The 14212-nt window shown below is 30.2% G+C and overlaps 3 protein-coding genes across 3 annotated transcripts; 2 read left to right on the top strand and 1 right to left on the bottom strand.

Annotated features, from left to right (window-relative positions):
* Nucleotides 1-4205: 4205 nt before the first annotated feature.
* On the top strand, nt 4206-7496 carry LOC123013262 (protein Wnt-4). The gene is made up of 4 exons (XM_044411689.1): nt 4206-4360; nt 6455-6667; nt 6721-7082; nt 7135-7496. The coding sequence occupies exons 1-4, from the start codon at nt 4296-4298 to the stop codon at nt 7494-7496; spliced, it is 1002 nt and encodes a 333-aa protein (XP_044267624.1). The 5' UTR covers nt 4206-4295.
* Nucleotides 7497-9173: 1677 nt separating this feature from the next.
* LOC123013987 (chymotrypsin-1-like) lies at nt 9174-13925 on the bottom strand. The gene is made up of 4 exons (XM_044412869.1): nt 13859-13925; nt 9998-10063; nt 9779-9953; nt 9174-9726 (listed from the first exon to the last, which is right to left on the bottom strand). Exons 1-4 carry the CDS (start codon nt 13923-13925, stop codon nt 9174-9176), a joined length of 861 nt encoding a protein of 286 aa, XP_044268804.1.
* LOC123013891 (chymotrypsin-1-like) lies at nt 12184-13162 on the top strand. Its single transcript, XM_044412744.1, has 3 exons — nt 12184-12252; nt 12300-12474; nt 12521-13162. Exons 1-3 carry the CDS (start codon nt 12204-12206, stop codon nt 13065-13067), a joined length of 771 nt encoding a protein of 256 aa, XP_044268679.1. The 5' UTR covers nt 12184-12203; the 3' UTR covers nt 13068-13162.
* Nucleotides 13926-14212: the final 287 nt, after the last annotated feature.

Raw genomic sequence — 14212 nt, 5'->3', positions numbered from 1 at the left:
CAGTAACTGCAAATATTCCATTAAGAACTAATATTTAAGCTTTTTGTAAAAATACAGAGTGCGTCAGAACTCGCGCTCCAGAAATAAAGGTAAGATACCAGAAACATGAAAAAAAATGTAGGCACTTAAAAGTAAATGTTTTTGGAAAATAATTTAATAATCTCTTAAATGCAGAATCAAAAAATAAGGTTTTTCATTTAATTTTTTTGACAAACTTTTTTTATTTTTTTATGTGTACAAACGAAAATTCTTATAGTCTTTACAGTTGTAAAAAAATTTTCAGTTGTCTTAGTTTTTGTGTAGGAATGAATTTAAAAAAAAGAGTACGTTTTTGTCAAAAAAACAACTTACTTTAAAAACTAACTAAAATCGACCAATAAAAAAAAAGTTTAACTCAAAAACTTTGTAATAAAAACTAACGTTCAAAATGCCAACAAACATAATATGATGTTTCATTAAAAAAAAAACATAAACAGGTGTTCCAGTACTTGCGCCTCAGAGAAAAATGTCATATAAGGTAAGATACCAAGAATATGAAAAGAATCTTAAAAAATTCTATTTATAAAAATTTCGAAGTAATGAGAGTTTAAGTTTTGCACTTTGACTCTATTAATTACTGTTAGAAAATTATTATTCCAAGTTTTTTTTGCTACAGGCTATTAGAAGAGAAAACTGTATCCTAAATTGTAACTCTGTTTAATGTTATTTGTGGCTTTTATTGGCAAATTTTTTCTACTTTTATAAAATAAAACATATACAAAATCATCAGTATCATTAAATAGATAAAAAGTGACAAAAAATGTCAAATTTTTTTGGTACAGATAGAATTTTTTAAACATATTTTTCCATATTCCTGGTATCGTTTCTTACTAGAAAGTTTTTTTCTGGAACGCGAGTTCTGACACACCCTGTATAGGTACTTTTTTATTTTGTATTAATCCAAGGTTCGCTATTATTTGGTAAAATTGCTGAAAGAGTTCAAAGACAACAACCTCTCGGTTAAGAGAAACATTTTGAAAGCGATGATTGAGCCGCCAGAAGGAATTAATTGGAGCAAATAAGCATCAAAAGAGTCTGATACTGTGGGAAAGCATAGTAGGCGTCGATCGTGAGTAAGTCCGGACTCATTCATTACTCATATAGCATCTCCACAGGTATCTAGATCAAGATTCGATGTAATCAATAGAATGATTGGCGTTTTTAATTACAAATATTTACAATACTAACAATTGTTTCTAATCGTCGTGAGCAATAATTGTTAACGGTGATGTTCTTCTTGTGCGGCGGCTTTGCAAGCTGTGCGGTTCCGGATTATTGCGATTTATATACAACATTACTGTGCGCTTATTTCGCTGTATTACAAACAGATGTCTCATTTCCTGGTGCACGATTAAAAAAGCATAGCTTTGCGAGATGTTCCGGAAACTTATTCATCCGAAGAAAAGTTAGATGTCGTTTTTGCGCTAAACTGCGAAAACATGAATTGAAATTACACCTATAATCATCGGATCTTGCGTTCGACTGGTTCCATTCATTTCACGAATAAAATAACAAACAAAAGTAAAGTTTTAAATGGGCCTTTCGAGTTGAAGCAGCAAACATTTAACAAAAGACCAACTAGTCAAGCAATAACGCAGCTAAGAGGGTACTCGTCTATCTGTTACTGAAAGAAGTTATAATAGGGGAACGGTATAATACATTCGGATAGCCATATCATGCCATCTTAATCTCGAGTTGTGAGCAAAGCTTTAGAAAAATCAAAGCGACAGAACTTTCAATTAGGGGCATTATAACGTATTTTGTAACACACAGAGACAGAACCGGCGTGGCCCCAGGGGCGGATCCAGGAATTAATTTTGGGGGAGGGCTATCTAAAAAATTTTAGAATTATGAGGATATACAGTGAGCGGCAAAATTATAGAATAATCTTATTTATTAAAACTGAAAATATTTCGTTTTGTAAAAATGCTCGAACAGGGCAATTTTCTTTTTAAAAAATACAAATTTTTTATCCACAATCACTCTATAAAGAGCCTTTATTCCACACTTTAGATGCGTATCAAGTACCACTTTATCCACTAGTGGAATAAAGTAACAGCACAGCGTAACAGCTTACTACGTTTAACCGAAAGCACATTTAGCGTGACGTTTAAATGTCAGTTTAATTTTTAATTAAGTTTGGAATAATTTGGGCCTGTGATTGTGGATACAACGTTATATTGCAGTTGTGTGTTAGACGCGTTTTATCCACTTAAGAAAATTAAACATTCTTGCGTGAATAAAACGCTAGCTAACACACTCTTACAATAAATAACTATTAACTTGATTTTAAATTCTACCTTTGTTTTTTATTGATATTATTTCACTTTTTGGACATTTTTTTTTTGAAAAACTTTATGTAATACATAATATTTTGGTGTTGCCATTTCGACATTTAAAAAATCTATCGAATTCACTAAAAAAATTAGGGGTTTCCATTAAACAAAGGATGTCGCTGCCGTCATTACCCAAAAACCAAAAAGTGTAGAATGTTAAAACAAGTTCAAAATTGTGTATAAGGTGTTCTAGCGAGTTGGTAAAGTTCATTATTCAAACAGATATAAATTTAATTAATAATAAATAATAAATAATCATAAATAAATTAATAATTAGATACCTAAGATGTGGCCCAAAGAAATAATTGATAATTTCTTTTTAAATTAATAAAAACTAAGTAAGTATCGAGAGATCAAGATAATTTGTCTTTGTATCCGAAAACGTATGTTCTGTGCGTATGTCTGTGAAACGTCAAATAAAATGACAAGTGAAAAGGTAAAATCCCATGATCAAAAAGATAACTAAATTTATGATTTACCTTAAAAAAAAAACGGTCTTATTATTATACAACGGCGACTAATTCCAGCTCATTTTGCCATTTTCGACTTGTCATTTTATTTGACGTTTCACCTGCAGTTAGTTCAAAAACAGACATACGTGCAGTTGTGGAATTAAAAATTCGGGCAGTACCTATTTTTCTGTCACTTTAAAAAGTTCACTGTATACTACCTTTTACTGTCATCATGACAAGAGTAAAAAATAAGGTTATTAATATAAAGGTTGTTTTAGAGTTTACATTATGAAAATGACAGCCCGAAATTTTAATTCCGCAACTGTACGTTTTCTGATGCAAAAATGACTCGATTACAAATTATTTTGATCTCTCGGTATATGTATGATTTGTATTAATAAGTGTGATTTAAAAAAAAATCTAATGTTTTTATTTAAAAAGTTAAAGTTTTTATATTAAAATTTAAATATAAAAAATTGAAGCTTTTGCTGGCAAGTTTGAGGGGGGCCCTGGCCCCCTGGGCCCCTCTCCTGGATCCGCCCTTGCTTGGCCCAATTAGATCAAGACTTATCTAATCCACCCTTCATTAAGCAACCCGAAGTAGATAATTAAACTAAACTGATAACAACACACAAAGCATTTTTTTTAATAGAAGAAAAGATAAGCTGCGATTAGTACTAAACGAGGACCACCCCAAGACTTTAGTGGCTAAGCCGCTTACGTCATCTCTAGATGACACCTTTTTTTCGAAAATAATGAGTTTATTGTATTGCTTTCTAGTTGACTTGTTTTAAAGAGTTTTCGAAGAAGTATTTAATGCACATTAGAAGGGTAGTTTAAAGAGATATCCTGCCATTATATTTGTTAAAGCTTACGATAATTTGTCATAAACTTTAAGCATGAAAGGTACAGTTTGGTTTTCGTGCTGTCACTCGAGAATATTTGCTTATTTTACAGGTTAAAGTGACATTTAGTCAATACAATAAAACACAACTATCCGTAAAACACATATTTGTATTGGACTATTGACAATGGTCTAGTTGACCGCGCTTTTGTTTCTCTGTTTTCTTTGACAGCGTTTGCTCTTAGATTTCTAAGATTTCTTAAGTCAATAAAAATGAAGGGTATTGACAGGTAACGTCAACCTTAATAGTGAACCAAATTTTAGCTCCAACACAAAAATAAGTGCAAATCATATAAAAACTAACTTCTCACATATTAAATATTTTAAAAATTTTACATTTTTGCCACTTTTATTTATTTTTCTAATCTTTTTTTTTAAGATAATTTTTAAGTTACGTGTTCTTCCTTAGAAAATCTCTCTATGGTAATTTCTTCAAAGAAGTTTAGTTTTGGGAGAGTCAAGTAAACGTTTAAACATGTTAAACATGTTAGCTCATTAGTTTTACTTTCAATTGTTCCCGAAGCAGACGCAAATTAGTGGCGATGAAAATTAAAACGCATAAATATGTTATCTTGTATTTTTCTCCTACTTGTAATAAATATTTTTAGTACCAGTGAAACTCCAAATAGGTATGTCTAAAAATTGTGTATTTAAATGTATACCAGGTGAATAAAAAGTATGGAACCAAACGTTTTTGCTTACTCTATTTAGTTAAAAAAAAAACTGATAAAGTATAATAAAAAATTAATGTTTTTTCAAGAATAAAATTTTTCCAATTTTTTTTTGTTTTTGGGTTCTACAAAATTTTCAATTTTTTTAAATAGCAACCCACTGTTAAATCATTTTTCTCATAAAGGTTATGATCTAAGGATTACAACTATTTACTTTATATTTAATTTAAAAAAAAACTGCAATTTTGCAAAACGCATAACTCAAAAACAAAATAAAATTTCTTTTTCAAAATACGATCACATTTTTTTATATTAATTATTATTTTTTAGAGAAAAAAGATTAAAAAAAACACTTGTTCCATACTTTATGTTCACTCTGTATACAGGGTGTCCCAGCGAGTCGAAAATTTTATTATAAACCTTTAAATGGTAAAATTTAATAAATATATATATAGGACATTGATAGATACTAATCTAGTGCATCACCTAAAATTATTTTCAACTATACAGCATGTTCCAAAAATAAGTTACAACACAAATTTGTGTTTTTTTAAATGAAACACTGTATTTTTGAATGAAGCCTTTTAAAACAATGTTTTTACCTTAACCTTTTATTAGTCGATTTTGCTTGGTTTTAAAAAATAAGACGTTTTTTTTGATGAAGAAAAGCACTTTTTAAAATTTTATTACACAAAAACTAAGACAGCTAGAACAAATTTTTTCTTACTTCTGCAAAGAAGAAAATACAGAATTTAAAGCTGAAGCAATTTTTTTAATGTTTTGCATTTGTAAAGATTAATAAATTAAGAAGTTTGTTAAAAGTTAAATAACTTAAAACATATAAATGGATCACCCTATTTTTTATTTTTGCATCTAATAGATTGGTAAATTGTCTATCTAAAAAAAATAACTTTCAATGTCTACAATTGAAAAATAAAAAAAAAAATATTGTAAAAATAAAGAATAATGAATTTAGTTTAACACAAATGTGATGAAGTGATATTTTTTCCATCTCTTGTGCAACTGTGCACTTATTAGCTACTGAAACAATAGTAATTATTTTTTTTTAATATTTAACGTTAAATATCTTTTAGTTATTTATTGTAAACACCTAAAAGTAAATAATTTTAGAAAGACAATTTAATAATCTCTTAAATGCAAAAACAATAAATAGGGTGTTTCATTAAAATTTTTTAAGTTATTGAACTTTTAACAAACGCCTTTATTTTTTATCTTTGCAAAGTCAACACACTAAAAAAATGTTACAACCTTATAGCTTGTACTTTCTTCTTTGCGGTAGTAAAAAATATTTCTAGATGTCTTAGTTTTTGTGTAATAAATTTTTAAAAGTGCATATTTTCGTCAAAAAAACGTCTTATTTTTAAAACTAAGCAAAATCGAGCAATAAGAGTTTAGCTTAAAAACATTGACATAAAAATCTAAATCCAAAAACGCTAAGAAACATATGGTGTTTCATTTAAAAAAACACAAGTTTGTATTGTAACTTATTTTTGAGACTCGCTGTATAGTTGAAAATAATTTTAGGCGATGGACTGGATTAGTATCTATCAATGTCCTATATAATATTTTTAAATTTTATTATTTAAAGGTTACTATTGGACTTTTTCAACTCGCTGGGAAACCCTGAATGTTACCTTCAAACATCCTCATTGAAATACAAGTCCTAGTTTACAGGTTGTAACAGGTTTTTTTATTACTTTTTCTATTGAGCACTTGTTAAATTGTATTTATTGTTATATTTGACACTTAAAACTGATAAAATTTCCAAATTTCTCATTTGTTTTAGTGAAAAACATTGATCCACAAAAATAGTTTTAGTTTTTGGATAAAACAGTGTTACAAAATCGTAATATCGGACGCGAAATAGAAAAAAACACTAATATTGCTTGAAAAATGTCTAAAAGTTGGTTTAAAGCAAATATCACACCCATTAAACTATCATTTCCGCTTTTATCACTTGAGCGGATGTTGAAATTCCTTATTAGAACATTTGAAACAACAGAAAAAAATCTACAAATAATAACCTTTCAGAGTATCAACGGCACTAAGAGCTCAACGGAAGAAACCTTTCGCCGCACTAGTTTTTTCAGGTTCCAACAACAACACTCCATTTAATAAAAATCCGTGTTTTTGGCTAAGTCGTCTAAAATATCAAAGTAAAATATGTTGGCGCCAAAGAGGTCTCCCGGACGTTCTTTTAAACGCAAGAAACTTATCAATAATTTCGTGTCAGAATCAATTCCGGTGAGTGAAACACTTGAAACATTGACAGACTGAAACTACATTAGTTGTTGCAGATTCGATCAGTGGAACTGCTCCAATCGCGAATTTTTCTTCAAAAAAATCTACAGAGAAACTGCTTTCATGCATGCCATGGCGGCGGCGGCCCTAACATTTTCCATAGCCAGGGCCTGCTCTGATGGCACTCTGGCAGGGTGTCAGTGTGGCCAACATGGCAAATCCTTAAATTCCACTGAATGGCAATGGGGCGGTTGCAGCGATAACATCAAATTCGCCAAAAAATTCAGTACGAGATTTTTACAGTTGAGAAAAAAAGATCTCCGACATCAAAATCCCATCGTCAAATATAATTCAGAAGTCGGAATCAGAGTCGTAATAAACAATGTGCAAGTTAAGTGCAAATGTCACGGACTTTCAGGTCTGAAAAACTCAAAGTAATGCTAAATTTACACGAATTTGAAAAATTTCAGGTTCTTGCGGCCTCAAAGTTTGCTTTAGAAAAATTCAAGCCTTTGATTACGTATCGAAACAATTGAAAGGTTTGTATCACAGCGCCATCTATGTGGAACACGAGAATTATATACGACCCTACAAAAGCGGGAAAACGGGGCAAAAACTTGTCTTTTTGGAAAACAGTCCAAACTTTTGTCCTTCAACAGTCGAGAGGCATTGTAATAATACAGAAAACTGCGCCACTTTATGTTGCGGAAGAGGATTCTATACCACACAAATCCCAGAAATTAATAAATGCATGTGTAGATGGCGCAAGGAAATATTTAACGTTGAATGCAAATATTGTAAGGAAAATAAAACAATTTTTAGGTGTAAGTAGATACTAATTAATAAAATTACAAATGTGATACAATTTTGATCGAATTTTTTATAACACTTCTTGTGATTAACTTATTTTGTATTTTATTTTATTTTAAATTGATGTTCTATTGTGTATTTTTTTTATTAAAAACTTTTGAATAATTAATTGTGTTTATTGAAATGAAACGATGAGAAACATTCCATTGATTGTTAAACATTAGCTTTGATAACAATCAATACTAAATTATGCATACTCAAAGTGAATTCGTGTCGAAAACACTATTCTTAGCTTAAAAAATAATATGATAAACCTCAAAGAATAAATAATTTTTTAAATTTACTCGATCTGTGCATAGAAAATTAAACATTTATTTCAAGATTGTAAGTGTAATGAACTGATCATTATTTTTATTATTTAATATAACAACAATTAAACATATAAAAATTCGAATAAGTGTAAAATAGTATACAGGATGCGCCAGAACTCGCGCCCCAGAGAAAAATGCCATATAAGGTAAGATACCAGGAACATGGAAAAAATGTTAAAAAAATTTTATCTATAAAAAATTAGAAGTTATGAGGGTTTAAAGTTTGCACTTTGACTCTATTTATTTCTGTTGGAAAAATAATTTTTCAAGTTTTTTTGCTGCAGGCTATTATAACAAGACCCAGGGAAGCTTTATTCTAAATTGTAACTCTGTTCAATGTTATTTGTGGCTTTTACTGGCAAAATTTTTGTCCCTTTACTAAATAATTGTAAAAAAACATATACAAGATCATCAGTATCATTAAATAGATATAAAAAAAAGTCAAATGTCAAAAAATAAATGTCAAAATTTTTTGACAGATAGAATTTTTAAAAAAATTTTTTCATGTTCCTGGTATCTTACCGTACTTTGTCTCTGGGGCGCGAGTTCTGGCGCACCCTGTATTATGTTATTATGAGTAAAAGTGATACTTATTATTAGTTTATATGGCTAGCCTGAATGTTTCTTTTGCCGAACGTAGTGAGGCAAATAGTTCAGCTGAGCCACATAAACTCACTTTTATTCCGAATAACAGAACCCATTTTATTTGCCAACGTATTCAGATCGAGAGTAACTGTAATTAGCAAGTAAATGAACAAAATAATCAAGACGCTTTGCAACTAATGAAATCATAACATCACGCGTCATTATGGAAATTTGGGTTGAGATTTTCAAAAATGTTTATTAATTTAACTAGTGCAGTTAGTAGTGCAAGATATCGAATGCTAATGATTTACAAGGTAACCTCTCCAAAAATTGCTGAAGCAACGATGAAACAACAATGGTAAATGTCAATAATGTCATAGTAAAAGTAAAAACGCTTAGGCACAAAAATTGTTACTCCATGGCTGAAAGGTAAAACTTTTATATTTGCGATTAAACTAATTATTTGTAAACTGTTTTGAAACTTCTATTGAAAATGAGAAATATATAGGTACTTAAAAGATAAAATTTTAATTTGTAATAATCTGATAATAATTTAAACCTGTCTGGGAGAGAATGTAAAAATCATTGTATAATGATTTATTGTTATTGTATTTATAACATTTATCTACACTAATTATAATCCAACGGTAAAAAAAACAAAAATAAAAATACGTCGTTTACAATGTTTTGTATTTATTCATATAATAAAAGTGACAAAAATAATAACTGAAATACATAATTATTTAATATGTTATTGTTTTTATAATCCATTGATAGAAAGAAGAAACTCTCGTATAAACATCTGGCATTCCCCTAGCACAGGGGGAACCCCACGATACTAAAGCAATAAGTACCGGCGTTTTCTTAGTTTCATCAATAAGTGGACCTCCAGAATCCCCATGACAAGCTCCTTCTCCACTTTTAGTAAAAGTGCAAATTTCGGTGGGATAAACCGGTTTTAGATTCGCCCATCTGTCTTTACATTCGGTGAAAGGCAACGAAACCAAATCCAAAAACTGCAAATCGTTTGGAATATTTCCAGGATAGGAAGTTCTTCCCCATCCTATCAAAGTACAATTTCGCACAGCATCAACATTTCCGCTTTCTAAACCTATAATTTGAATAAAAGCACTCTCTTCTATAGGTGTTGCCAATTTAAGCAAAGCAACGTCGTTGGTGATCAAACTAGGATTCCAATCCGGATGCACAATAATTTTTTCCACAGCGATTCTTGTTGCATTTGGTGAATCTAATTGGTTTGATCCTGCGACCACAGTGTAGGCTGCTGGTTGACCACTTCAAAAAAAAATAAAAAGTCCCTTTTAACAAAAAACTTGTGAAATAATACCCAGCAACGCAATGAGCTGCAGTAATCACCCAATTTTTAGCAATGAGAGAACCACCGCAAGTGTGAGAATTCGCCCCGATTCGTAAAGAAATGATAAAAGGGAATTGACCGAGTTTTGCAGTTGAACCACCAACAACACGCCAGTTATTGGTTATTTCAAAGTCCTCAAAATGAGCTATAAAAAAATAGTACACCTTTTAAATCAATTTTTTATATCACCTGTTGAAACTCCCAAGAGGGTTAATAACATTACTATTGCTTTCATTGCTTTGAATCTTGAATGAACTGTAAAGTGCAAGTTTGCTCCTACCTTTTATACTCAAAAATGTGAAAAATATTATTATTTATTGATCAATCTTTTGAAATTGATTGTTTTTTTTAGTCTGGGTGATAAAAAATCGTAAATATTACAATTGGTAAACAATTTGTTTTTACTATTTCAATAAAAAATTCTTCGTTTATAATTAAGAAACAATAAGATAAGTCGCCAATGATATGTTCTAGAGGTAATTACAAATCATTGTTTCTAGTTTTAATATCTTTAGACAAAATTAAACTATAAGACTTTTCCAGTAAATTTTACATACAGCACTAGTTTTTTATAGGAATCAAAAATTTTTGTTTTTTTGGGCAAAATCTAGGCTTATTCTTACCTTTATTACTCAATATATCAAAACCAATACATCGTAGAGTATTTTATTTATTTGTTGCATTGTGTTCAGCGTGTGTTTACGTCTAGAAAATCGTACTTCAAGCGTTTTTACAACTTAAGGTAAATTGACTATTTTTACGATTTTACTACCGCTCATCATTCAAAAAATTCGAAATATTTTAAAGTTGACCCAATGGCATTTTATGCACTTATTTAAGTCTTTAAAACCTCTTGGAATGTAAAAAACGTATAATGGATCAATTTTAACGTTGAAAATTTTTTTGATTTTTGGCGAGATTTTGGTCGATTTTTGGCACCCGGAGAGATCTATTGGCAATAACTCCGGACTTATTGGAGATAACCTCTTATGTTTGGTACCGTTGGAAAGAAAATTTAATATTATATCATATATAAAAACGATCAGTGCTCTACGATAAATAGTTATCGAGAAAATTTCTGAAAAAGTAAAAAATATCAAAAATATAAATCCGCTTATAACTTCAAAACTATTACGAATTTTGAAATTTTCTTGACGCCAATCGATTCCCCGGAACATTTTACATAGGTTTCCGTCAAAATGTTATATCATTGATGTACAGTTTTGCAGCTATTTACTTAAAAACTAGTGTTTTTGAACACGTTTAAAAATTCAAATTTTTTTTGCGATATATCGACTTGGCTTTGGATTCAGTCGATAGATTTTATTACGCTGATTACGATGGTGTCGAGTTTTTTGCTCTAAGTCTAATAGTTTGGCCGTAATCGCCGTTCAAAAAGTGAAAATTGTCAAAATTGTGAAACTTTAAATGCGTTTTTCTACGAATCTATAAAACCTACAGCAAAATGCTAAAAAACATCAGAATCTACATTAAATTATCTATTTAATGGACTAAATCCGGAGGCGCTCCGGGTTATAGTTCCGGGTACAGAGCCATTTTTAGTTTTTTTAATAAAAAATTAATATCTCAAAAACTTTGAGACCTAGATTTAAACGGTTTGTACAGGCGTGTTCACGGTTAATTTTACATATAAACCTAGTTTTTCATAAGAATAAAAAAAAATTGATTTTTGGTCAAAATCGGATGTTTCTAGTCTTATTCATAAATTTATTACTCAATATCTCAAAAACGCATCGTAAAGTATTTTAACTTGTTAAATCGTGTTCAGAGCGTAATTTTACGTCAAAAAAATCATATTTCAAGCGACTTAAGGTAAATTGACTATTTTTACGATTTTACTACAGCTTACCTTCAAAACTCGAAAAATTCATTTTTTTTTAAGTCTTTAAGACCTCTATAAATGTAAAAAACGTTATATCGATCAATTTTAAAGTTGAAAAAATTGCACTGTAAATTTTTAAATCGATTGATGAAACCGTTTTCTCGCACTGATTGATTAAAGTTCTACAACGGAATAAAAGAAACAAGTTTATTAATTATTTTTTGCGCTATTTTCAAGAAAAAACGTAGCTCCAAGAAATTTTTGCCAGAAAATCTCAAAACAAGAAACATAATTCGACCATTTTGCACTGAGAAACAGCCTGTTAAAAAAAAATTGTTTCCTTAATTTTTTAGAGTAGAGGTAATATTCAACTTTTTGTAGTAGTATTTTTTTTAATTCTGACCGGATTGTTTTTGATGATTGGCAATAAATCATCCTAAACCTTCAATTTATCCTACTAAAGTTTTATCACGTATGATAGCTAAATTTCCTCATCCGTTGTAATATAAAAGAAGTCTCAAATTTATTAAAAGTAGTAGACACAAATCAATCATGAAAAGTGTAATATTGTTTGTTGTCCTTTCTGTAGGATCCTCTTTAGGTAAAATATTTCTAGTACACAATTTACAATTTACAATTGATATCTAGCAAATGTTGTAAAAATTGATCCAAAAATTGATTGGCGCGTTGTCGGTGGCTCAACAGCTTCTCCTGGTCAATTCCCTTTTATAATTTCTTTGAGAACAGAGTCAAATTCCCATACTTGTGGGGGTTCATTGATTGCCAACAATTGGGTCGTTACTGCCGCTCATTGTGTTCACAAGTATATCCCAAAAATTAGTTTTGCAATAACTAAATTGGATTTTTAGTGCTCGCCCTTCATCCCTAAGTGTGGTAGCAGGAACCAATCAGCTAAATACAGAAGGGGTTCGTGCCTCACTATCCGAAATCATCGTCCATCCCGATTACAACCGGAGCGTGGTAATCAACGACATTGCCCTTCTTAAACTAGCAAATCCCATTCAAGAAACAGATTTGGTAAAAATAGTCAGTTTGGAAAGCGAGGAGAATGATGTTGTGCGAAATTGCACCTTGATTGGGTGGGGAAGGACTTCTTATCCCGGATCAGTTCCCAACGATTTACAATTTCTCAATTTGAAAACTGTTACATATGAACATTGTAAATCAGTTTGGTCTACTGAAACCATCGTTCAATCTGAAATTTGCACATTGACACAGACCGGTGAAGGGGCTTGTCATGGGGATTCCGGGGGCCCCCTTGTGGAAGAAATTGGAGAAAGAGTGAAATTGATCGGATTGGTCTCGTGGGGGGCTCCTTGTGCCAGAGGAGTGCCTGATGTGTACACAAGAGTCTCGGCTTTCCTGCCTTGGATTAAGCAAAATACAAACATCTAAATATCGCCAAAGATAATGTTCAATTTATTTCTCTTTCATATTCGTGTTTATTTAGAAAACAATATTAAGAACAAATACAAATATTGCAAAATGTATTTGAATCCTCGTACTTACTATTAATTATTATTTTAATTTGATCATGATTTAATTTAAAAAAGTCTTTTGAACAAAACACACAAAACAATTATTTTGGGTGTGTCAAAAAGGTCGGTATAAGAATTATAACACTAAAAAGAAATAAAAACAACCAAATTTTTAATTATGTATTAAACAGTTCTTAAGTGTGTAACACTCGCTTGAAGTCCATGAGGAGACGCGGTAAAAATAGCAAATGCTTTTTAGGACAGTAAAAATAATTTCATTTTGTATTTTATGAAATTGTCTCAAATAAAATATTTACAAAATTTTGAAGCTAAACTATAAGAAAACTAATAGAATTATGAAATTTTTAGTTATTAGTCTCGGCTTTCCTGCCTTGGATTAAGCAAAATACATCTAAATATCGCCAAAGGTAAAGTTCAATTTATTTCTCTTTCATATTCGTGTTTATTTAGAAAACAATATTAAGAACAAATACAAATATTGCAAAATGTATTTGAATCCCCGTACTTACTATTAATTATTATTTTAATTTGATCATGATTTAATTTAAAAAAGTCTTTTGAAGAAAACACACAAAACAATTATTTTGGGTGTGTCAAAAAGGTCGGTATAAGAATTATAACACTAAAAAGAAATAAAAACAACCAAATTTTTAATTATGTATTAAACAGTTCTTAAATGTGTAACACTCGCTTGAAGTCCATGAGGAGACGCGGTAAAAATAGCAAATGCAAAAGACAGTAAAAATAATTTCATTTTGTATTTTATGAAATTGTCTCAGGTAAAATATTTACAAAATTTTGAAGCTCAACTATAAGAAAACTAATAGAATTATGAAATTTTTAGTTATTAGTCTCGGCTTTCCTGCCTTGGATTAAGCAAAATACAAACATCTAAATATCGCCAAAGTTAAAGTTCAATTTATTTCTCTTTCATATTCGTGTTTATTCACAGTCAATTATCGATTGACCATATTTTCTTAGAATAATAAACCCTTCCGCGTTAATTACACAAGAAAACAAATTTGAATTTCGCCCCGATTT

Source organism: Tribolium madens, unplaced genomic scaffold, assembly GCF_015345945.1.
Source record: "Tribolium madens isolate multiple individuals breed KSU strain unplaced genomic scaffold, Tmad_KSU_1.1 Scaffold_96;HRSCAF=242;Tcas5.2_LG5, whole genome shotgun sequence".
In the NCBI taxonomy this organism is placed as follows: domain Eukaryota; kingdom Metazoa; phylum Arthropoda; class Insecta; order Coleoptera; family Tenebrionidae; genus Tribolium; species Tribolium madens.
This window is presented reverse-complemented; position numbering and strand designations above follow the sequence as displayed.

What these genes read in the sequence shown, in the direction of transcription:
- LOC123013262 (XM_044411689.1), top strand. Translation starts at nt 4,296, where the DNA reads ATGTTATCTTGTATTTTTCTCCTACTTGTAATAAATATTTTTAGTACC. An exon ending in TCGTGTCAGAATCAATTCCG is followed by an intron (nt 6,668 to 6,720) that starts GTGAGTGAAACA and finishes TAGTTGTTGCAG; the next exon opens with ATTCGATCAGTGGAACTGCT. An exon ending in CAAATGTCACGGACTTTCAG is followed by an intron (nt 7,083 to 7,134) that starts GTCTGAAAAACT and finishes GAAAAATTTCAG; the next exon opens with GTTCTTGCGGCCTCAAAGTT.
- LOC123013891 (XM_044412744.1), top strand. Translation starts at nt 12,204, where the DNA reads ATGAAAAGTGTAATATTGTTTGTTGTCCTTTCTGTAGGATCCTCTTTA. An exon ending in TTCTGTAGGATCCTCTTTAG is followed by an intron (nt 12,253 to 12,299) that starts GTAAAATATTTC and finishes ATTGATATCTAG; the next exon opens with CAAATGTTGTAAAAATTGAT. An exon ending in GCCGCTCATTGTGTTCACAA is followed by an intron (nt 12,475 to 12,520) that starts GTATATCCCAAA and finishes TTGGATTTTTAG; the next exon opens with TGCTCGCCCTTCATCCCTAA.
- LOC123013987 (XM_044412869.1), bottom strand. Translation starts at nt 13,925, where the DNA reads ATGAAATTATTTTTACTGTCTTTTGCATTTGCTATTTTTACCGCGTCT. An exon ending in TCCTCATGGACTTCAAGCGA is followed by an intron (nt 10,064 to 13,858) that starts GTGTTACACATT and finishes TGCACTTTACAG; the next exon opens with TTCATTCAAGATTCAAAGCA. An exon ending in CCTCTTGGGAGTTTCAACAG is followed by an intron (nt 9,954 to 9,997) that starts GTGATATAAAAA and finishes ATTTTTTTATAG; the next exon opens with CTCATTTTGAGGACTTTGAA.